This window comes from Labrus mixtus, chromosome 9 (genome assembly GCF_963584025.1).
Source record: "Labrus mixtus chromosome 9, fLabMix1.1, whole genome shotgun sequence".
Lineage (NCBI taxonomy): Eukaryota > Metazoa > Chordata > Actinopteri > Labriformes > Labridae > Labrus > Labrus mixtus.
The window spans coordinates 20,541,700-20,567,340 of record NC_083620.1 but is presented as its reverse complement, the minus strand read 5'-3'; the positions used below and the strand labels follow the sequence as shown (position 1 = coordinate 20,567,340).

The window sequence follows — 25,641 nt, the reverse complement described above, 5'->3', positions numbered from 1 at the left end:
TATGTGGGTGTGTGCCTCTATACAGGCCTAGGTTTCTGCTTTTTTAATTACTCTGTTTCTCCCTTTTAGCCTCCCTTTCATTTAAAAAAAAAAAAAAAAATGCCAAAAGGAAAAGCATTTAAAACATCCACACCATTTATTAATAGTTTTTTTTCTCCTTTCATCTCTTCCCTTTCAGTCCTCACTATTTTCTCTCATGTTTTTTGCACAATGGAGGCTTTTCACCCACCGATACCTCACTCCCTGGTTGCAGAACAGAACCTACACTGTTCACACACGAGCGCAAACACACACGTAAACACACACACCACTTCTTGTGAGTACAGCCTACATTTCTATTTACGTGAATCCACACACAGAATCATGACATGTGTGCTCAAGAATTGGGGCAGCCTCACTCTGATTTATAGCCCAGACCTGACGGTGAACTGCTGCTGAGCTCACAGCTCTGCAAACAAATACAAGGTCAACATGTCTTCTGTGAGAGTGTGTTTTGACTCTGCTTTCTAGCTTCAAGGTTTACACAGATGTTCAGTCAAGCTAAAACTGCATTTAGGAATATCTTGTCACATAAAGCGTGAAGGGAATGCGCCATGTTTTCGGAAATACATATTCATTTTCTAGCCGAGGGAAAGACGAGAATACTTATAGAAATGTTACAATGGTATTTTCCAAGACATACCAATACCTTACCAATACCGTTTAAGACCATTTTCTTATGCAAAGCTAACTAACAGTTTTGGCTGTAGCTTTATATTTACTGTACAGAAGTGCTAATCTTACTCTAATCCTACTCAAAGCAAGAAAGCGCTCTTGATATGACCAGGCAGTTTTCAAAGTCTACGTCTCTAATGTATCATCTTTAAGCTAGAAATGTGTGCGTGGGTCCCTCTCCTGCTATCTGAGACCTGCCTGCCTGCCTGTCTGTCTGTCTGTCTGTCTGTCTAGCGGTGCATTCCATCCCGGATAAGGGACCTGACCTCTGAGCCCGCATAAAGTTCAGCCTCAGGTCAGTGTAAGGCTGCTCCTGTCACTCACGAGCGGAAGAGAACAACCCAGCATGTGGTAGAGGGCTGCACATGAACGTGTGTGTGTGTGTGTGTGTGTTTTTTGTAAAATAAGTGTGGGGGGAGGTTAGGTTGGGATAAAGGGAAAAAAAAAGAAAGGGGGGAAAATGACAAAAGGAGGGACGATAGACAGGGAGCATGAAGTGGGTTCAGACATTTGAGCTTTCTCCCTGCAAAAAGGCCAGACTATGAATCTGTGGGAAAAGATTCCGTGGAGGAGTCGTTTTTTTTTTCTCCCGAAGAGTGAAGCAGATTTAAGGATAAAAGCCTGGATTCTATGACACCATTATGTCATGCTTCGCCCCAAATAACAACTTAAACACCCAAACTTCAGCATTAGCTCAACATCAGTGTTTGGGCCGTATCATAGCTGCACTAAAAAACACCATAGGGATATTTAGAAATAAGCCTGAGAGCATTCTTGTTGAAGGTTAGACTACCAAATTGATACCACTTCATTTATATCTTCAGTGTTTAGCTGGAGCAAGATGCTAGTTAGCCTAGCTTGGCCTAGTGTAAAGACTTGAAACAGGGAAACTCAGCTGGTCCCAAGACAACACATCTACAATAGCTGTCTTTAAAACTCACCACTTGATGTGTTATTTAAAAAAAAAAAATCAGTATAACACTATAGCAAAGAGTAAATATTACACTTTGCGGTGTAAAGTTAGCTCATGTGCTAGTGTGTTAGTCACTGCCTCCGGCTAAAACCTTCGCTCACATCAGCTTATCATTTTCACACGCTTACATGAATTCAGAAAACAATAAATATTACGTGTGCATAAGAGATGCCAGAAGATAAAGATGGTTGTCTATAAAGTGAGAAAGAGTGTTTTTCCTTGGTTGGAGCCTTTTTGCTGAGCTATGCTAACCATCAGTAGCTTTACATTAAGAGGGACTGACATGACATTTAAATTGCTTTTCTTATTAAACTCTTAACAAGAACAAGTGTATTTCAGAAAATAAGTAAACAAAAATAGCTCAATGTAAGTGTTTGTTTATGATCTAAGCACAGTGTATCACCTAAAACATTCCAACTCAAAGGACAACCTTTTTTTTTTTTTAAGCAGCCTTCGGTGTTCCTCAGTTTCAGTTAATTAATGACTTAAAAAATGACTTCAGTTAAGACACACATGGTCCTTTACCTCTTTGTAGTCATCTATGAGGTACAGGTTGGATGTTTGCCTGATGACATCATCTTCTCCACCACATCCATCCATATTATCCAACGCCTCCCTCATCCTTCCCTCCCTCTTTATCTTCCTGTCCTTTTCCGCTCTACTCCCCAGTCAGTGGGATAGTCCAGACTGACTCCTGAGGTTGAGTTGAGTCAGTCCACATCATAATCCAATCCAGCTCAGCTCACCCACCGCCTTCATCTGACATAAAATCTCCTTCTACTGGTGGCTTTCTTCTTGTCTTTTTCTTTACATGTTGTGACACTGCTTCTCCCTGACTCCTCCACTCTCTCCTGTAGGTTTCCTCTGCTGTGCTGCCTCTGCCGCAGGAGTGTGAAAGCACAATGGTCAGAGGTAAGGCCCCTTTAGACCCTCCCTACCTTCCACCCTGTGGCCGGAGCAGCCTCTCACAGCCAGGAAAAGAGCAAAAAAAAAAAAAGAGAGAGGGCAAGAGAGAAAGTCAGAGTGGTGTTTTTTTTCCAGGTTCACACCCTTACGTGAGGACAGCAGCTGCTCATGACCAAGTTGGAAAGAGACACCTCAGTCCTGTGTGTGTGTGTGTGTGTGTGTGTGTGTGTGTGTGTGTTTATAGCAGTGTAGCCTACTTGTGCTGTGCATGCCCATGTGTGTGTGTTTAGTCTCTCGAGATACTCCTGGACACCTCCTCTCATATATTTATTTTCTCGCTGTTTTTTTTTTCCTTTTAAGCCTGCTAACCCTCTTACCTAAAATGGCTTAGATTCAGTGTTTAAGAAAAACAGACTAACTTAAAATGTGGATTAGCCTACATATTTGAAGCATATGAAGAGAAACGTGTACTTATGTAACAGAGCAAGTAGTGTGCTCCCTTCCTGCTAAGGTAAAAATAGTGCCCTGTCTGGACTCAAAAGGCAGCAGCCCCACAGCCCCCGGCCAGCTAAATAAACCCTGACAGAGCACAATGGACCATTAGTCTGGCACACAAACACTAAGTCACTCACTCACTCACTCACGCACACAGAGATTGGCCGTGCCTTGTATCAGTGACTTACATTTTCAATCCCAGCTCTCCACGGTGTGTAATGATCTCATCTCAGCGAGACGTTATCGACCCGTGACTCATATATTTGTCATAGCCGCCCAGACAGAAAATGATGTCCACATACGGCCGCACAATTACACAGCAGGGGAACATGGCTTCACACAAACCATTAACTGGTTATACTCACCAAAAACCATAACTATGTTCAGATGAAATGTATTTTTTAAATCATAAACACATAAAAAGGGGATCACAATTATGTTTAAGGATTATTGTTTCTGATTAACTATTCAGGTCATTATTTTTGGATTAATCGTCTGTCTATGACATTTTAGAAAACTGAAAAATTATACAATCAATGTCAATATAATAATAATAATAATAATAATAATAATATATAAGGTGACATCTTGAAATTCCTTATTCTGCAGTCCAAATCCTAAAGATGGAACAATTTGAACAACTAGTAACAGAAAAATTAAGTGAAATAAGTTGAAGATGTAAAACTTATATAGCTCTACATTTAAAATGTAAAACAATTACAGAATAAATACGTTTTCTCTTTGCACAAGGAACACCAAGAATTCATCATAAGTTTTTGTATAAAATCTTGTCAGGATCTTCATACTTTATTATTGCTTGAGCAGATTTGACTGTAATAAGGTCTGATTATCAAGGATATAGGTACAGTACACACTGATGCATTTAAGGAGTTGGCTTTTTTTGTTCAACGGATAAGGGTTCTGTATAAATGTATCCTTAAAGCTGAATATTTACAGACCATTTCTTAAGTATTGGCACAGAAAAATGTGGGAACTTAAATATGAAAACCCAAAAGCACCTTTTTATTTTCTCTGAGAAGCTATCACCTGACAACACAAGGCCTCACACATCTTTTTAAAAGTTCTGCTTGTTTCTTCATTCCCTTGAAGAATCAAACCTTCATCTGCAGACTGATTCAGAAGATGAATCATACCGAGTAGTCTGAGATCTAACGGGAAGCTGCGATATCTGATAAGGAGTAAAATAGCCTGCCAAGGACAAAGAGGGATAGGAGGGAGATGAGAGGAGAAAGACGAGAGGGAACAGAACGCTGAAGGATGCTGATGAACATGAGTCATGTTCATCTGTTACTCTGCTGAGAGAGAGAGAGAGAGAGAGAGAGAGAGAGAGAGAGAGGAAATGGGGGGAAGAATATGAAAAAATGGAGATGAAGACGGTTGGGGAAAGATGCATTTGCACGATAACATCAAAGAGCATTTGAACGCGCACGCATATGAACAGAGGGGTTAAATGAAAAAATAGGAAGTGGGTTTGATTCACTGCTGATCCCTAAGGATTATGGGTAGAGTAGAGCGAATTGTCTGGCTGGCTGCTGAATCCACCCACATGGGACTGCTAGCTGCTGCTGGGGACAATACAGCACACACACACATGGACATGCACAGGCCAATAAAAGTGGTGTTAGATTGGAGCGAGAGTGGCCTGTGTGTGGCAGCAGGGTGGGGCAGACTGGCTCTCTGCCTCATTACTGAGGCTGACTTCATGGTGAAGGTGAAGTCAGAGCTGATTCAGATGGGAGGGAGCGGTTACCTGGCCTACCTCCGCACAGGAAGCTAGAAATAGAAAAAAAAAAAACACAAACATGCAACGTGCGCACAAGTGTTGCCTCAGTCACGAGGTAAAAAAAAAACAAAAAAAAAACTTGTGACACTTTCAGCCCAATTTCTCAGACTTTTACACAGGTTCAACCCTTGGACGCTTGACTGTGGGTCAGCTGACGGAGAAAACGAACGGGAGAGAGACAGCAAGCAAGAAAGAAAGAGAGAGACGTACACAGAGAATGGCTTATTGTTCCAAGTGAACAGAGGGTGACTGTGGGAGAGAGGGTTCCTGGCACCTCCTGTAAGCCTGGGATCCAAGGCCAATGGCGCTGTGTGTATTTTTGTGTCTGTGAGCGTGCATATGTTTGACAGGGATGAACCTACCCTTGTGATGCATTCGAGCTCGCTCTATGTTTGATTTATAAAAGTTTTTGTATCTGTAAATTGTCCCCTTTATGTTTTATGCCTATGTTTCCTCCACTGACACACATGAAAGCAATGCAACGGACTGATCTTATTTTGGAAAGCAGGAAAACAAGAATGGGGGCTGCTACCATAGCAACGTGGTGAGAATTTCTCCATGGCGATGCTTTGTGTTCCAAACAAATTGGGCTGCAAAAAGGAGCACGGGGCGGCCCATCAGGAAGTCGGCTAACTCACACAGAGGCCGGCGTTGGAGGGAGCAGAAGTTTTGGCAAACTGAGTAAGATTTTGATAAAGTATGACTCATGTCATATGGAAAAACATGATTGTTATTATTATCTCAGGAATGGAGCTTGGCCATTGTGAGCATAACAGCTAGAGAGGATAACAGCTAGATAAAGAAATGCTTTTGCTATGCTTTGCACATAATTTAAAGCTCCTGTGAGGAAATTTCAGTTTGCTTAGATTTTGTTCCCCCGGTGTGGACAGAGTGTTAGTCCTTGTATTATCCTTTAGAAGTGTAAGCGTTTACAGATAAAGCATCTCATCCTGCTTCCTTTTAACAGCCAATTTTATCACTCACTGTGAATCTTTGCAGTAAAAATTGTAACAAATGCTGTTTTGGTATGGTTTTGTAACTCACACTGTCTTACACCTACCCAGCGTCAGTTGTATCAAGCATAAATAAATACTATATAGAAATAATCCCTCTTGTCTCTAATGGTCTTGTGTGCATTTTTAAGTTCATTTAAAGACATTAGAATTCATTTCAGTCTGTTTCATAACCAGCTAAGCACTCCTCACGGGAGCTTTAATCTGTACATTAAAAAAAATGTAAACATGAAAATATGTGGGGTGTTTTTTCTGGTTTGCTGATGTTTTATGTGTGGCAAACTAGACTAATTCAATACTTTGGTGTAATGTCCAGCTTTGTTGGCCAATTGTCATCCCACAACGATCCATCAGTGATATCCACTGTACTGTTAGTTCTCATTTATAATTCATCAGACCACACCTCGTCTACTGTTACACTGACACCAAAGCTCTCCTTCAGCCCTCACCAGTCAAGCAGAAGAAACTGTAAAAGGCTTGTCGACATGTATACGTTACATAAATACGCATAAATCCTCACATGTAAATACACACAAACACTATGTTCGTGTGTGTGTGTGTGTGACAGGATTCAACATTCAATCAGAGGTCCTGTAGCCTTGGCCGGCTGTCAGTATTCCTGCAGCGCTCGGGATGACACGCTGTGGACCAAGCTGATAAATCTCTCCATCACCCTTCAGCCTGCTGCTCCTGAATCTGCTGCGACACACAGCGATATGGCACTGCAAGATTTATAGATTTACATAAAAAACCCGAAATCCAGGATGACATATTGAGACCTCAGTCTGTAGACACACAGAGGGGCAGCGTGCTTTTAGCTCACTTATGCTCTCAACAAAATGAAGAGCAGCGTCAGGATAATTGAGGGGGGCTGCAGCAGCGGATGGCAATGTTTTACCCTTTTAGTTTCTTGCATGGTCTATTATCAGAATGGACACGACTTCAATCGATACATGGGTTAGGTTGACTATGGGTCAAATGGTCAATTTATTGGCCTTGCGACTTAATTGGCAAATTGTTTGTGACACTAAGTGGGGGACTGTCTCAAACATCTAAGGGCCAGTAAACAAGGAAAGACATCTGCTTTTTCTCTTGTCTTATTTCTCTTCTTTATCTTTAATATCCAAAAGCCAAAGACAGAAATACGAGTGCCACACCTTTAAATACAAAAAAAAAGAGAAAAACAACAACGCTGATAAGCAAAACAAAGATTGCCCCAAGATATGAAGTGCCCCATGAGAAAAAAGTGACAACACCCTCCTTTTTTTTTTTTCCAGTGAATCTGTTTACTCCGTTAACAACATATTCCTTCATCAAACCCATCTCCCTCTCTTCTTTCCCCCATTGCACTTTGCCTCTCTCAATCCTTTGGTGTGTGTGTTAGGGGCGCTGTCTGCCTGCTGGTTGCCAGGTTACCAGTCTAATTGAGGGGCCTCTAGAGAGCCGCTGTTATCAGAGGCTGAACCCTCTGTTCCGCTTACCGCTCTCATTCTCCGTCTTATCCTCTACATTTTTCTTTATTTCTGCATCCTGTGCATTTAACTTCTTCCACTTTCTTTCCCTCCATCAATTAACTTTCTTCAACATCTCCCTTAATGTCCATTCCTTAAATCAATTTCAATCATTCTTACCCTCCCCCCTATCGTTTATCATCTCAGTTGCCTCAGAAAGGGATACGCCGTGCCCATTTCTCTCTTTCCAACCATTTCTCCAGTAGTTTTGTCGATACTTCTCCTGCATCTGTTTCATCTCTGCCTTTCATCTGCTGTCTCCACCAGAGACAGAGACCTTCAGCATCAATTTTTTCCTCTGATCTGTCCCCCCCCCCCCTTCTATCTCTCTGTCGCTACAGCTAGTTTTTTTTTATCTACCACTGAACATGGCAGGAAATCCTTATCCCGTTACACAACTGGTCCCTCACCCGCACCATCACAAATCCACCCTTACTGGCATGCAACTATACATTTGGAGATCTCGCAGCAAGATTAACACAAATGTTTCTGTCAGATGATTTGATGTCATCTTTTGCAAAAAAAAAAATTCCTAACCAGAGACGTGGGAAAACCTAACATCAGATGTGCCTGATGCTGCCAAGAGATCAGCTTTATAAATGTTAAAAAACGAGGGTGGGGATCACAGCCTATCCCACGACGTGATATTGTTCCAGTACGATACGATACAAAAGAATAAGAAATATGTGGCCTGCGATAACGGTATCACTACGATACAGCGGTTCTGTGATCTACTGCAAGCATAGTTACAGTTTCACCTTTTATTATACTTCATCTTTCAACTTATTTCCCCGCTTTCCAACATTAGCTTGCTGCAAACTTCTTTGGCTGTTTTACTTCAGTTCACGTTATCCTCTTTGCGGTATTGACGTTTTGCCCCACAACTAAATGCCAGAGAATTTTACCAGCCAGTTTGAAGTCTTTGGGAGAAACCAAAGGACTCAAGTGCAGTAAAAACTCAAGCTATTACATGTTTCATAACACAAAAAAATGCTGCTCCATTTGATCCCAAACACAGTATTGGTTAGAATTTGGACTGGAAAGTTTCAGTTTCATGTTGAATAAGTGCACCCAAAAGGCCCACCCATCTTCTTCATCACTTCCTCCGCAGTTTTTTTTTTGAGCATCTCTCCCTGCTTCTACACTTGCTTCTCTCCATCAAAGAAGCGCCGTCTCCCCCCCCCCCCCCAATGCACTCCCCTGGCATATTCAGCTCATCTCCTCTTGCCTTTCATCCACCTCCCTGCCTGTTCCCACACTCCTTCTCCTCTGCATTGCAGACTTTTTTCTTCCCTTTAGCAGAGCTGGTAACACAGAAAGCGGATGCACAGCTGTGATGTACTCTGTTTCCTTTAATCATGCCTGCTTCATTCCTATCGAGATAAAATGGGACATTTCTCGTCACATGTCACACCAGAATCCAACAACACACACACACACACACACACACACACACACACATTAACACGCATACACTCAAATACACAACCCTCCAAGCAACCATTCACATTTAAATTCTCTCTACCACTATTTCCCTGCTGCACAAACTTAATTATATGCATCCTCTACATCAAAACAGCACCCCAGGATACACTTGCTCAAACACACTGTTCAGTCGTGACACTGTGAGCTTGCAGATGCATGCACACCTCATGCCTCCTTGACATGGATTGATGGGGCTGATTGAGGAGGAGCTGGAGTGGAGGTAGGACATTATTCCCTTGAGTCAAGTGCTCTCTTAGCAACCAGCAAGCCATCAGATTCAAAACACAATCACGTAACTAGAAAAAAAAAAAAAAAGAGAAATACTCCCATACTGGTCTCTGCAATGACACACAAGTCCCACAGATGTACAAAACATTTCAGAATTTCAACATGACATCCAAAGATTAAAGATAAACTTAACTGTAAGGGCAAAACAACAACGCAATTGACATCAAACTAGCAAGAAAATGAACAAAAGTGATGCGATATGTGGCTTTGAAAACTACCTGGTAAGCACAGTTTTCCTGGTGGACCATCTTTCACAGCATCCTAACACGGAGCAGGCTGAGTGGTGAGAACAGGAGTGGGACTGGGATAAGATTCCCAGCCCTGCAGTGGTATTCCAGCGAAGAGGAAGAGGAGAGGAAAAGGAGGAAGGGGACGGATCCCACTCAGTTCAAGATCTAAACTACAACAAAAAAAAGACCAATGCTCCTGCTTGTCTCTCCTTTTAGTTCAGTCTGTTTTCTGTCTCTGTTTCCTGATTGTTTTCTGGTTTTCTCTGGTTGTTCAAAGAGAAGGGCAGGGTCTGATCGCCGCTTCCCCAAAAGCCAAAAGAGAGAGAGGGAGGGGAGGGAGAGTATGGAGGAGGAGGGGTGAGAGCGAACAGGAGAGAGAGAGAGAGAGAGAGAGAGAGAGAGAGAGAGAGAGAGAGAGAAAAAGAGGGAGGGAGGGTTGCAGCGAAAAGCTTTTTTTTTCCCTGTCTGGTACGGGCTGGAAAAGGGGAGGAGCTGTTAGGCTGAGTGTGTGCAGAGTTGGTGAGTGGGGAGAGGGGACGGTGGAAAAAGGAGGTAGGGAGGGTGAGGTGAGTGGGGGTCAGGGTCGGGGTGTCATTCCGCTGGTTTATATGGAGTTATGCCAGAGGGAGCAAAAGAGAAGGGCAGCAGTGACTTTCTCCTATAACCTTTATCTCAATCCTGTTTATGCTGCATGAAAAGTCAATAAGAATAAGAGGCAGCAATAAAACACATCTGATATCAATCCAGGATTCCCTTATGTTTCTTTTTATTTATACTGAAAAAAAAAACACACACACAAAAACCCCCCAAAAAATGAAAAAAAGCACCAAAACCTGGACTAAAACCTGTGGTCAGATTTGACATCCTGCATGTTTTTCTCAGTTGGACAGTTCCTGAACCAAACTTTGGTGCGACAACACTCATACTCAGTTAAAAATGTGTCATGACAATGATGTCATTGGCCTTAAATTATACATGGCCACTGCACGGCATCTTCCCCTCATTCTCTGTTTTTCTCTTTGTAGGATTATAGTCCCACAGTGGCAGATGGCATGGTCTATAATCCAAAGGCAGGCCAACCTACTCACATAATCTCTGCCTTCTCAATCTCTCCATCCGCTCCTCTATCCTGACCTCAACACATCACTGTTATACATCCACCTCTTTGTTTTCTGGAGTGTCGACCAATGTTTGAGCTCTCAGAGAGGTGAACGTGCACTGCTTTCTGAGAGTTCTGCATCTGGAGCTTGATGCAATAATTGTCAGCAGTTTTTGTGATCATTTAAGTGAGTCTAGTCGATGAGCCTCGACTAGAGCCTCACAGGTAGAGTATAGAGCTTACTATACTATCATTAAAAAATGATCCCAGCACTACTACACATTCTAGCAATGATTTATCTACACTGTAAGAAAAGTATTGTTAAGTGCCTGGTTTTTCAGTCCTTCCATACATTTGGTTGGACAATGTTTGGTTCATCTTATTGAAGAAGTGGGAGTGCTACATTCGCTGATATTTAAGAAAGCGCAGTGCTGGATTTGAATCCGAATCCATCATCTTTCAATTCAGCTTTCTTTTTTTTTTTCATTTATTTTCGGCAAGGGTAAAGCTCACACACCTCCTGTTATCCAGACATCTCTCTTCGACATTGATCTCTGTTGGGTGGGGCTGCTTTCCTTAACAAGACCACTCTTTGGTTTAATGACATGGAAGCGGATCGATAAGTTCCCTGCTCGGATCGCTCTGCCTGACGCTGCACATGCACCAGCTCATGTTTGGCCTTCAGAGCGGTGCCCAGCTGCATGGTGTTACACCAACCTTGGATATAATTATCTGTGCACGACGTTGACCTGTGATAAAGTTGTATCTCTTGCAGTGAAAGCTGCCGTCCCAGGCCTCATAAATGCACGTTAAAGATGCTGCTGAGTTAACAGGCATGCAGTGGGAAGGTGAAAAAAAAAAAAGGTCAAGGGAGAAATAGCAGGGAGATGAAACACTGCATGATGAAGACAGCTTTTTCTCCTAATATGGTTTGTATTTTGCTCTTTTCAGCCCTCTCCTGTTTGGTTGACTTTTGTTGGACTACACAGCACAATATAAATAAGTCTGTAGATCCCAAGAAAAATACCTTTTAATGGAAACTGTAGACTAAAACTGTAGTTCAACTATAGGTTTAACTTCCTTTCCAATAAATGCGTGTTATATTGTTGGGCAGTGTCTGAAGGAGGCAACTATTTGAAACATATGCCCTCCATATGCTGTCATTGGCAAGAGGGCCAACATGGTCCAGACTTCTCTTGAAAATTATTATTTCATTCCCCACATGTGGTGAAGATTTGTTTTTAATGGACTCTGAAGCTCCTTTAGTGAGCGACTAGTGATGCCTCAGTGTTCTACTGAACGACTTAGACGGTCATTTGTTCCAGCAGCTGTCAGAAATGTTAATGAACATCTCTGATTTATGTCTGTAAATGATGTCTAAATGATGTCTCAGTGGTGTTTGTTATTTATTTACTTGTTGTGTGTTGTGATTATACTGTCGATATAGTTTGAATGAATTTAGTTTCCCTGCTGGAAATGAATAAAGTATTGTAATCTTAAAATCTATTAAAATGTAATATACATTCTTTACTTGTTGTGTTTAAAAGCAAATGAACCAGTTGAACTCCTTTGAGGAGAGCTTTTTCAATAGTATGTTCAAAGTCAAAGGTCAAGATATCTGGACTGTTCTGTGGTGTCCAGCCAGCATACACCACTTAAAAGGTATACAACATATAATAAATACAGTCCACAAAAAAAATCACGTTATGGAAAGACGAGGAAGAAAACTGAACTCTTTGACGAGGAAGTGATACGCTCAGTCAGGACTGACTGGGTTTTCTTCAAGAGCCTTGTCTTTTATAAGTAAGACTTATCATTCAAGGTTGTACCCTCAATTTGAACAAAGCCTTGATGATACATTTTTTTTTTGTGTAGTTAGACTATATCTAGAACTTATAAGATCCACTCTCTCAAAAGTACTACAGATACTCGTCCATTTTAGACCAAACCTCCTCCTTAGTGGGTCTACAGGTTTAAATATCTGACATCATCAAGGATGAAAACAATCTCATGTAGTATTGATTGAGTGATGTCATGTCCAAGCCCCAGTATTAAGATCTCTTCAGCCTCAGACACACTAAAGCCTGATGCTCCCCCTCTTTGAATACAAATCAATACTGATTCCTCTTTCTGGCAGCGCATGTATGCACCACAACAAGGGCAGGCAAACACAGCAGGGAGAAAAAGAACTTTGATGTGCAACATCTGTGAGCCATGCTTTGATGCACAAATCCACAGCAGCCCCCTTTCTCTCCTCTATCACCATGGAAGCAGTCACTCCGAAACCCCCCCCCCCGCTGACCTTCACACGGTTGTCAAGGTTACAATCTGAGTCATTGCACAGGTGGGGACCGAGACAGCACCACTTACATTCACACCAAAGAGGAAAACAATGTCCGACACTTCCCAGAATGCATTGTGTGCAGCCCCTGATGGTCAGATTAGTTGACTATATGCAAAAGAGAAACAACAAAACACATGACAACATTTGTGGTTATAAAAGCGGAAAAAAATCAGCACGAGGAAGATAGAGAGGAAAGATTTTTTTTAACAGAAGACAGGAGGAGACAACAGGCTGGCAGATTGGAGTTCAGCCTCCCACACATTGGCCACACTGTGAGATTTTCATTTTAGTGGTATAAATCTAAGAACTAAGAGACAAGAAGATCTGTGCGGAAAGCGTCTTTATGCTTAGAAGTTGCAGTATGCTGACACTAATGCAAAAATTCAAATGCAGAGTGTAATTTATGCGTGTACATAGGGGAATCGCTGTTATATGTGTCACTGTGACTGGGATTGTTTTGAAGTGAACGCAGCACTCGAGCAGCATCCCAAGTGAACTCATGTGGGACTCTGTGTGTTTAACTCTGTGATGTGAGCATATTTAGAGATGCAAACAGATATTCCTAATCATACGCCTCTGAGAACAGAGGGATGACATCTCGTCTTCTCGACTCTGTGTACAGAGATGGAAAGGATACTGTGGGTGGTAAATGTATCATTACGTACAGCTCATGGAAAAATCAGGATTCTCAGTCTGCTGCTATGCCTCCTCCCTCTCTCCAACAAACAGCTTGCCCTCTCTCTTTTTCGGCCTCCTTGCCATCTCTCCCTCCCTCCCTCCTCTCTCACTAGTTTTTCTCCCTGGCCTTTCAGTGTGGTTACATTTGCTTTATTTTGTCCTTCTTCCTCCTCCTTCGCTGTCTTTCTCCCTCTCAGCAGGCAGAGAGGAGCACAGACGCTTTTAGTGGGCTGACATTTTGTGCCAGTGTAAAAACACTGCATAGCAAAGCAGGTCGGCTCAGTGTGAGGGCCCGAGATCTGGCGGTAATGAGCTCGCTCTGACAGGGAGGAACTGATGTGGAAGGCCAGGGAGTGCATGCATGCATGTGTGTGTCTGTGTGTGTGTGTGTGTGTGTGTGTGTGTGTGTGTGTGTGTGTGTGTGTGTGTGTGTTCAGTCTGAACCACCACCAGAAGTTGTTCTAATGAGGACTGTCTACATTACTGGTGGAAAATCTGAGCCTGCTGTGACCACCAGGCTGTATTAATGTGTGTTCCACATTTTTTTTATAAATGCATCAACAAATATGTATCTCAAAGGAGTAAATGACTAACTGGCCACTAGTTACATTTGTGCAATGACAGAGTCCATTAAGACACAGGAGGTGTGAGTCACACTGAATGCTAAGCAGCTGAGGCACACAGTGAGACAGAGATTTGTGATGCTTGTTATCTTGACTACAGATAAAGACATTCAGAATGGAAATATAGGGAAAAGAACTGAATTGAGTCTAACCCTGAAACAAAGGGGATCAGTGAGCAGAGTGGGACACAGTGAGCAAAATGAGAAAAAGTGAGCAAAATGAGAAAAAAAAGTAAAATCATGCTTTGTAGTGGACTGAATGCCTGGTTTGCTGTTTGTATTGTGAACATGTAATTGTCGCCCATTGAGTGTGTTGTAAACATCAGTGTACAGATTGTTGTTTTTGTGCAGTTGGGTGTCATTATGTGTCGATCTACGACAATAACCGAGGACACTGTCGGAGTTTGTCATCTGCAGTGAGCGTCATTAAAGGTTTGAAATAATGAAATATCTGCTTTCTCTCTTTCTGTGAAAGTAGTCATCCACCACGAGTACCTCTGAGCTTTGAACAGCAGGCGAGGACAAAAATACATGTTGTTTAAAAAAGTAGTTTTTTTCTCTATTTTGATGTTGTTACGAGTGACTACTTCATGTGTGTTGCTTCTTCCTTTCTTACTGACGCAATATGAACAAATTGCAGTGTGCTCTAAAGAAACAGCTGCCTGGATGATGGATCTGTATTCATTACGATACAGTCATAAAAACAGACTGGGGGTTTATGAGCAGTGGACAATCGAGCAAATATGAACATGTCGTCTCAGCTTTAGGAAATGAAACATCTATTTTTTTTTTACTACTTTCAGTCCACCCAGTGACAGTTCACCCAGTTCAGTGATAAACAGATCTTAATCCGACAATAATAATAATAATAATAATAGCGACTCATCATAAACTGCAGGCCTACAGTAGTCTGATGGAATGATTATTCATGGGTTATGGAAGGAGATGAATATGTGCTGCTCTCTACAGCAACAGATGAAGCTCTCTGCATGAGATGGCACAAAGTATCTCACTGTGTCTCTCTCTCTCTCTCTCTCTCTCTCTCTCTCTCAGTGCTTAGATAAGAGTCAGTGTCATGGAGACAAAAATACTCCTGGTTTGTTGGGGCCTTTGTGGGAGCGTAGATGTGATTTAAACATGCCTCCTTTTATTTTTAGCCAGATATAAACAGACTGAGTTCACAACCTACTTCTCTAACTTCCAAATTCACACACACACACACACACGCACACACACCTAAACACACCGTATAATTAGAAGCAGAGAGGAGCGTTGTTTCAGCTCCACCCAAATGAGCACACACATGTCCACGCACGCTTGTGCACTCTCCCCACAAACACAGGCTGCTGCATGTGTGTGTGTGTGTGAGACTCATTCCTTTTATTCTCCTGAAAAGAGACAGGCGAGGTGACTGATGGAAGTTTAAAATCCTTCACTAGAAAAACATAAACCCTCTGTCTCTCTTTCTCAATTTCCAGCCCTTGCTCTCTTTTTGCTGGATTCTTGCAGTAAACCTTGATTTTTCTCTCTCTTGTATAGCCAGCCTGAGTGTGAGCATGTGTGTGTGTGTGTGTGTGTGTGTGTGTGTGTGTGTGTGTGTGTGTGTGTGTGTGTGTGTGTGTGACTTCTCTGCTCCGGTGTGACTGTGCAGTCTGAGGACTGACAAGAAGTTATAACATTAGAGGCCCGTCTCCTCGCTGCTACATAAATCCCTCATTTCCTCCACAGCACGCTCTGCCACTCACGGCCCCGCGCCCCTATTTGATAGTTTTCATAGGGTGGAAAGGGGAGGGAGGGGGGGTTTTTGGGGGGGGGAGGGGGTTCAGGCTTTTGGGGAAGTAAATGGTCTCCTGCTGTATTTTGGCTGTGTAAGAACATTAGGTTATAATGCTTCCTGACAGACTCAGGAAGAGGACAATTAGCCGGAAACAGGACATGGATGGTAGTAAAGGACAGCGGGGGTCAGGAAGAAGAAGAAGAAGAAGAAGGAGAAGACAGGATGACGGAGTACAAGAACATAAAAAAGAAGAGGAAGATAAAGAAAAATAGAAGAAGCAGAAAACGAAGACAAACATGAAGGATGATGATGATGAAGAAGGAAAAGGACAAAGAGGAGAACAGATAAAAAAAGAGTAATAAGAAGAAGAAAAGAAGATACAGAGGAGAAGAACAAGAACTTTGAGATTTTAGATAAATATTTGGTATGAGGCTAAAAAACCCTTCGTGCCAAGCTGAAAACTCCTCACAGGAACTTTAAAGCATTTTTCTGAAACCCTAAATAGTGGAATCCAAGTTTGCCACACTGCATTGGTAAAAGAGCTTTACAACAGATGGCACCACATTCCATCATGCATCGCTCTGTCTGATGAGCCAACGATTCAGTCCTGAACTTAGTGAGTAGAGCACTGAACGGATGACTGTTTTCTGACACAATCCTCAATGTATCTCTAGTCAACTACCTTTGACATCAAGTGACCAAATGAGACACTTGTCAGCCTTCATCACCTTCGTCATTTAAACCCATCACTGCACGTAGGTTTATTATGTTTTTGTGTTTGTTTACACGTGCAGACGAGGAGACATTATCAGGACGCTGTATAAACTGCACTTTGACACAAGATAAGAGCAGTTCAGAGTCAGACATTGGCACTGCTCTCTTAAACTTAATAACCTTTGTGTTTCGTTGTTGTTGATGTTTCTAATTGCCCTGGTTAAGGTCTGTGTGTGGAGAAGACGCAGAACCCTCTGCGCAGGTGAACAGCAGACGTTTTGATTTCACTTGCATGTTCACGTGAGAAGGCTTTACAAGACGTCACATGGTCCAGCTGACCACCTCATTTGTTAAACTTCTTATACTTTTTTGACCACGATTAAAGGATGGGGGCTCTTCTGTCATTAATATTCTCCATCTTCATGCAAACACCGCTTTATATCTTTACTGCCTTCAACAACAAGCAGGCAGTTGGCCATTAGGCGACAGTTGTCTGATTGAGCGTGTTAAATCGCCAACAAAGAGTGAGCTAACCGGCTGGCTGCTCGGCCCCTGCGAATTTGATTATACCCATTTAAGGTAAACTGTTCAAATGTTTTTTTCTTCTGCCCTTTCTTTTCTCGTTTCGCAGGCAAAGACTGACAAGTCCGCAGTGCAAAGGAAAACTTCAGGATCTTATTCATTCACAGAAGACTCAGGAAACATTTTTTTTGCTGCTCTGTTGTGTTGTGATTCGATAGCTTCTGTGTCATGCAGGTGACCATGAAGAGCACATCTGAATTATGCCTTTGTAGGTTTAGATCCGTGGCTCGTTCTCTGAGCTTTGCCTGTGCTGTCACTTTCTCTGCACCTCGGGAACATTCAAAACAGGTGTGTGGTAGCTCAGAGCTTTGCTTATTTAAAACAGGAGTCAAACCCACACGCACTGCACATTTGAGGAGATTCTTTTCTTTGCCAGAAAAAGAAGAGAAAAAAAACATGTGCTATACCTGCAGCAACCCACATATGGTCAAAGTCCTGCCAGCATGAACCTGCTCTTTGTTAAAGGGTCACAGTGAACAGACTTCTGAGGAAACAAAGATGCAGGGACAGATGTGGAGTTGGCTCTACTTCTGTTTCCTTATTCAACATATTGAAGCATGCTAACACTATTTGAACATACTATGTTACACAGCAACTCAAAAGAAAGCATGTGACAGCAGAGGAATGTAGTGCCCTTGGCTATAATTACATTTGGTGTCTTTTGCCTAACATTTGATCTCTCTTCTTTGAATCTGATCTTTTGTCTCGGTCTAACAGCAGAGACATCACATGTTTATGAAATGTACAGAAAAGTGAACTTATACACATTTGATGATATTCAGCTTTACCTGAGTTAAGTGCCCGACGTGCTGTGAGGAATCCAAGGTTAAGCTGAGATAAAAAAAAATACTCCACTGAGAGAAAAACGTTTTTTTTTTTTTTTTTTTAACAACTCTCGCCGGCTGTCAGAAAACCATGAGAAGGAAAAAAATATCCTTTGTTTCAGTGAGGTGAGGTGTGTGTGAACATGTGTGTGTGGACTAACAGAAGACAGAAAAATGGTTGACTCTAAAGCAGAGGCAGTGCAGTCAGTGTGTGTGTGTGTGTTTGTGTGAGGAGGAGAGTGTGTGTGAGAGAGAGAGAGGGCCGGGCGTGTTGCAGCTGGTACACACACACACACACACACACACACACACACACACACACACACACGGGGAGCAGTGGTTAAGCATAGAGGGTTGGAACCAGACACTGGAGCCTCAGAGGGTGCTCCTACACCTGGACAAAAGCCCCGCCCACTGCCTATTAAGCTCCTCCCACTTTATTCCCAATCATAATTTGCATTTAGATTCTGTTACCTCATCTTTACACCCCATTTTGGCAATCTAAAACCCCATATATATATACATTATATATTATATATATACATATTCAAATCCCAACCGTCACAAAATCTACTTACTTACTCTCTCTGCTAAATCCGACATCCATGCTTTGTTTCCCCGTTCAGAACCCGACTCCTTGTTTGACCACTCCACACACATTGTTTGAACCTATTTATATCCACTATAACTGCACTCAAGGCTTTACAAAACCTACAATTTCTTTCCTCTCCTGCCCTCGCCCTCTCTCACTCCATACAGCCTGAGCGCCGGGCCAAGGTAGTAGTTAGGTTGTTAGTGGAGGGTGGCGGGCACAGTTCAACTGCTGAACTCGCACATAATCACAGAGTGCAGAGTGGAGGGAAAGAAACCCAGAAACCACTCTCTGCTTTTTGCTCGATTCACTAGCCTCTAGCTGCTTCTTTCCCACCCTTTTATTTTCCACAGCCCTCAAGTGCTTCTCTGGGGCAGAGCAGCTCAACACTTGTGGAAGTTGGTGCAAGTCTTAACCCGATTATTGTTTATAAGGCGTGCTTGAGAGGCACTTTCCTATTATGTAGCTGATCACGGGCCTGTTGCTTCCTCTGACAGCTGGAAATAGAGGAAGATGAAATCCCTACATCTGTCCTTCAAGCTTTGATATGAAAGATTCAGCAGTATGTGGACTCTTGTCATTTTAATATCACATTGATTAGTATTTTTTTCTTTTTTTTTTTAAGATTTATTTTTTGGCTTTTTGTGCCTTTTTTCGAGAGACAGGACAGTGGATAGAGTCTGAAATCAGGGAGCGAGAGAGTGGGGAAGGACATGCGGGAAAGGCGCCACGACTTTGATTCCAACCTGGGCCGCCCGCTTGGAGGACTACAGCCTCCATACATGGGGTGCGCGCACTAACCACTACGCCACCAGTGCCCCTGATTATTCATTTTGAGGACATTAACATGAAGTACAAATTATTGAATCGTGTTTACGAAAGGTTGCAAGACTCCCAAAAAGACACAGAAAAAGGCTGGACAAAATAGGCAGCAGAGGCTAACTGATCATGACTTTTAATGTCCAGGTGAGAGTCTGTATCCAAGGATCCTACAAGTCCCATAATGCAACTCTTTGCATCTAGTGTTTTACAGTTTTTTTTTGTTTTTAAATATGTGCATAATCTGAGGTTTGTTTTTTCTCAGACATCAAGCTCGTATCTATTTTCTTAGTCGACTAATGATGGAAGTTACCTTTACAGCTGTTATGATACATAAGTCCTGCAGCCCTAACAAGATGGTAAAACATTCATTTTTGTGATTAGCATACATAGAATCTTATTATTTTATTATATGTATGAGTAATGAGTACGCCTTGGTGGGTTTAAGGTGAAATCTTTGTGATGTAATTTGTGCAAAATCTTGGATTTCACAGATGTCATAACCCATAAGCATTAGTGAGTCAATGTGTGAACTTGAGCCTCTTCTTGCGTTTACCTGCTATTTGACAGATTCTGTTTGTGTTTGATGTACAAGACTGTGTACTCAAAGGTTAAATATATGTTACGTCTCAGTAAACTTCAGTTAATTTGTGAGTGGCTGGGTTTGAGTGTGCGTCATATAGAGAGAGCTTTTTTAGAGAGTGATGCAGGACTCAGCAGAAGCCCTATCTCTATAAGCACACTTTCGCCTTCGGGCTGTTTTTAAATTAGATGAGTAAGTCTGGGTGTGTCTGTGAGGAGATTGAAAAAGAAGTGGCTTGCAGGCATAGATTTAATACTTTTTTTCAATATGCAACAACGCACAGGTAAATCTCTGAGTGTCTGCCCATACACGTAGACTGACCCCATCTGCGCCCCTTTTTCAACTCACTACCATCTCCGGAGAATAATATTATTGTTTACCTTTCAGGGGTGCGGAGCTAAATGGAGGCTTAGGGATAGAGTTTCCCCATGTGTGCTTGAGGTCCCTGTGGGCCCCTCTCTGCCACGCGACTCCAGAGTTCATTAGAAACAAATTACAAACGGGTCAGCGTGCCCTTCCTCCTCGTGAGTCTTACTGAACCCCACACAGACGTCGCCTCCCACTCCCACTCCCACTCCCACTCCCACAGCCTGCAGGCAGATGCTGAGATTACAGCAGCAAGAAACCACACCCAAAATAAACATACCTGCACTAGAAGACTGCTTCATTAATAGAGAAAATAAATCCAATGCAGGATAAATGAATGGGGTTTTTTCACTCATGGACTGCTGCCATAGCCAAAGTATTCTGTTTTAATGCAAGAAGCACAAAGAAACAAGTCATGTCATGGAGAAAAATCAACACAGCCATTCCCGGAATATGATTAAACATTCCTAGTCAAAGCAAGAATCTGATATGAGACTTAGCCTACTTAAAAAAATGGCCTGCAAAACCAAACTTGCTAAAAGGTTTGTGTGGAACAAAAAAACACCCAATAAGATTAATGCAACATTTGGACAGAGCCTTACTAGCTGTTTGCAGTCTCTATATGCTGCTGTTGGCTAAAGCTTTAGGGTTTACTTAAGGCACATAGGCCATACAGGTAGTAACTGTGGATGCCATGTTCTTTGGGAGAGTTTGCTTCAGCCCTGGATGTTTTGAACTTGTGATATAAATTGCTATTCATTTGCCAGATGAAGAAGTTCTCAGCTAAGCCTTCCATCTATCAGCTCATTTATCAGTGTCTCAAACATACAAAGCACAACTGCAACTAAAGTTACAGTAGAAAGAGAGGAGAAAAATCAGCTCAGGTCCAGGTAAACATTACAAACAAAAATCAATCTGTTGTGATGGTTCACAAAGAGAAGGAAGGTGAAAAAAAAAGTTAGCATCTGGAGCAACTTCAGTGAGATTGTTTTTACAACATGATGTACATTTATAATTGTTGGTTCAGTTTATAAGCTGGTCCTTCTTTTCTTATATGTAATAGAAATAGACAGACAGGAACACGTGATGGACAGAGAGGAGAGAAGGGAAACAGCAGCAGAAGAAGAAGAAGAAGAGAGGTGAACAGTGCAGGCGCTACACTGCATTATAGCTGTAACTTAATACATCTGTGTGTTTAGGTGAAAGAAACCTTTTGCAATACAGCAACAAAGAAAAAACAATTTGACAGAAGATGGAGCTCGATTTATGAAGCTGAGTAGACTGAGTGGAGCCGCAAAATCACCCAGCTTTCATAAACTCTGAGGAACCCCTTAATCTGCCTTGTTGTATGCACTGTGTGTGTGTGTGTGTGTGTGTGTGTGTGTGAGTGTGTGTGTGTGTGTGTGTGTGTTTTGTGTGTTTTGTGTGTTATGTGTGTTATGTGTATTTGTTGGTGCTTGTGTATGGTGGATAAGTATGTTTGTGTGGGTGAGGGATTAAATACTACCTGTGAGATGAAATAAATGTGAATGAAATTGGATTTTTTTTTAAACTATGATTATTAATTATGTTGAAACACTGATTGTACTGTGTAATCAGTGTCATACTCACTCAATAAAATAATAAAAAAAAAAATATATATATAATAAAAAACATTATTATGTCTTTTATCTAAAGCTGTTTAATGTTTAATTGAAACAATTTTAAAATAGACAATACTTCGGAGTAGAGTTGTCATTTTTAACGATGATAAAGACATGCATTCTGAATGTTAATTAGCTACGCAGAGTGCATTAAGACCATTAGAGTAGAGCTTTTTATCAAACATTTTGTATGTTTTCGAGGGGACCAAAATGGCCTCAGCTGTGTAGCACGGTATAGCTCTGAAATAACTTTCATATAAAAGTGGTGTAAACTGTGAATATACATATATATATATATATATATATATATATATAAAAAAAAGTAAAAGTAAAATGTCAAAAAAAGCTCCTTTAAATGTATCTTTTCACTGACCCTCAAACTCTCGTGAACTATGATTCAACCTTGTCCTCAAGCAGACAGAGCAAAAAAAGGAAGAGGGACTGTTGCCATAGAGATGTGGACAGGAGCACCAGTACGAGGTCACAGCGCTAGTGGCTGTGTATCCTGTCTGATGCCTGCGTCTGGTTTTGGAGCTCATTTTACCCCAACACGACTCAAACCTTTTCTCATACACAAGGCAAATGTGTGACAATGTTGTGTACTGCGTCTGACTGGAGAGCAGATAAACAAGTCTCTAGGCGCTGACAGCCACCAGCACTGATTATTAGCTCTGAGCTTCACCGTGTCCCCGTCTCTCTTAAAGCACAGATGCTTTTGAAGCTCTACTGAAGCATGAATATCTCCGTCCCCGTGGACCCCAGCAACATCCCAGACAGACAGACCCCATCCATACATGAACACACGCATCATCTCGCTGGTGGGTCCCGCCTGAGAGAATGTCTAAATATTTAACAACATCTTAAAAGCCCCCCTGCCCAAAGACACACACAAACACACACGCACATACACACACACACTTTTCCTCCAGTGTGTCTGCAAAGTCCTGAAATTTTAAGAATTAAAGGGAAGTCTGATGCTCCATGACATAGAAAGACACACGCAATGTCTTATGGGAGTTTTGTTTGCAGGTTAGCATAAAGTCAACCTCCACTTTTAACACATTAGCAGGCTCGGAGAAGTGAGTACAAGAAGTCCTAGAGGTCAAACACTTCAGAAGTCCTACAGCAGCACTTACATGATTTTAAAATTGGTATTGTCCAGGATGTGACCTTGTTCAACGGGTCTTTTCTGGTCTATCTCTTCTGCTGTCTACTCAGGTGGGATTACGCGGCTAAAACCGATGTCTTATCTACTCAGAGCCATCAAAATCGGAGGGTTTTTTTTTTTTCTTTCTGAGAGTTGTCGAATAATAGAAGATACAGTTAGAGGCTGCAGCACTTTATCTCCATCAGGACTAAGCTTTATATTGACAACGCCAAGCCAGGCCTTGCGCCTTCTTCAAGTGAGAATGAGTACATGCTGAAGAGCCTGTGTGTGAATGTGTATGCTGTGTATGTGCAGAAGATAGTGGCCGCATATGGAGACAGAGGCTCTCTTTCAAAAGATTTTCTTCCAGACTAAAATCGAGCCAGGAGGTGACCTTCTCATTTAAGATGGGGCAGCAGGTAACGAACATTGACACACACACACACACACAGACATACGTACGAGCCATGTGACCCCAAACTGCCGGGTCTTAGAGATACCATCTTCCTGTCCTTTCCTCCCTTCCTCCTTTCCTTCCTCTCATCCCCCCACTCCTCCCGCTGCATTCCTGACATGCCTCAGGGAGACAGAGGGGGCCTCCAGGACAGACAAACAAAGACACACAACACACACACAACACACTCACAATGGCACTGGCTGCAGCTATTGTCAGTGTGCACTAAGGAAAAAGGACTTGGCACTTGCATACCAAAAGACACAACCAATCCCCCCCTTCTTCCCCCCCTCTAACACAGATTTGCCCTCGCTTGAACCGAAACTCTGGCTGCGGTAAATAATTTCCTCCTGCTCCTCCCTGAATGTTTCTAAAGCTACACCCTTTTGGACCCACAAACATGAAACCATAAAACTCTGGCTTGGATTGTGAGTCAAACCGAGTGATGTCATGAGATGGTAAGTGAATCATAAAAGCCTTTAGTGCTGGTGGAGCTGCTGGTGTGGAAATGAAAGGCCCGCAGCAGCTCTCTGCAGAAAGTCAATGCAACACTGACCTCTTCTGGTAGAAACAGCACAGGGCAACAACAAAGGACATCTAGATGTTTAAAAACGAGGTAAAAAGCTCTGTAAGACGAGGAACTTATCTTTCCTGAAGCAGTTACTTATCAAAAACCATCCAACAATTAATATTACACTGCTCTAATTAGTCAAATATGTCATATCTACATCCTACTCTGCCTTCTAAGAGTAACCAAATCTGCTTTTCCCACAGTGTTGGATTTACAGAGATGCTCTAGCCAACACCTCCAGTGATGGTTATTAGCTGGGCCACATAGCTTAGCGCTACACTACCCGACTAATCCCTTTTCCTTACTACCCGAGCCTCGTGCTTTCAGGGTCCATCTGACACGGATAACTGCTGGATTACAGATTCCACCAAAGCATGAGAAAAACTAAGATGATGATGTGTTGGGAAATCTTTGGCACACAAGCAGAAAAGCTTACATGCAGAATCCTTAGAAACTCACCGAGGTGTAGTGGGTCTTGCCCATGTTGTGGTTCTGGTTGTGGTTGAGGTTTTGGTTCTCTTGCTCTCTGCACTGAAGCCCGGCCAGGTGTCTCTCCAGGGCTGCCCAGTCCATGGTGGGCAGAGGTTCCTCCTCTGCACTCTCCTCCTCTTTATATCCCCCCATTCGCCCCCCAGTACCTCCACTGCCTCCTCCTCCTCCTCCTCCTCCTCCTCCTCCTCCTCCACCGCCTCCACCACCTCCTCCAGTGCTGCGGCTCCCCCTGCCTTGACTGGAACTGCGGCGACTAGGTTTAGGAGTCCCTGTTCCCCCCTTTGGTTCACCGGGAGAGTGAAGCTGGTTGCTCCTGGGCAAAATCAGATTGCCGTTCTGTTTCAGTTCATCTGGGACGGCTGCGACCGAAGTTGCAGTGCGTCCGCTGGGGGCCGGGAGGGGCGGGACAGACTTCACATCCTGGAATTCTTCAGCCAGGCTCCGACTGTTCACTGTCTTCCTGTAGCCTTCGCCGAGGCCTTCATCCCCCACGCCGCTTCCCCCGCCGCCTTCCTCCTGACCAGCAGGCTGTGGAGAGGTGTAGTCCTCCCCGTACTCGCTCTCCCACTCCTCGATCACCTTCTTCTTGTACTCTTGGTAGTCCTCGTCCTCCTCGTAGTCCTCTAAGGTGACCAGGTCCAGAGAGGGGGAGGATTTGTAGTCCTCCAAGGTGGCCAGGTCAAGAGATGGGGAGCACGGTGTGACCTTGTTGGAGTTGGACTCTGAGCTGGAGCGACTGGATACATCACTCCCCAGGTCCATGCCATCCTCCCGGTAATCCTGCAACGACAAAGAAACAGATAGTGAAACTGAGGAACTAATAAAAAAAAAAACCCCAAAGGTTTAAAAGAGTTCTTTCATTTTATTAACATCACAATAAATCAATTACGACTCGTTAGAGCAGCTCTAAATGGC

General features: G+C 42.7%; 1 protein-coding gene across 1 annotated transcript in view; it reads right to left on the bottom strand.

Moving 5' to 3' along the window:
• The window catches only part of schip1 (schwannomin interacting protein 1), a 215,428-nt gene that overhangs the window by 16,562 nt on the left and 173,225 nt on the right, over positions 1–25,641 (bottom strand). Inside the window, exon 9 of the mRNA XM_061046786.1 lies at positions 24,694–25,506. Coding sequence (XP_060902769.1) covers positions 24,694–25,506 — 813 coding nt within the window. The remainder of the gene's footprint in view (positions 1–24,693; positions 25,507–25,641) is intronic.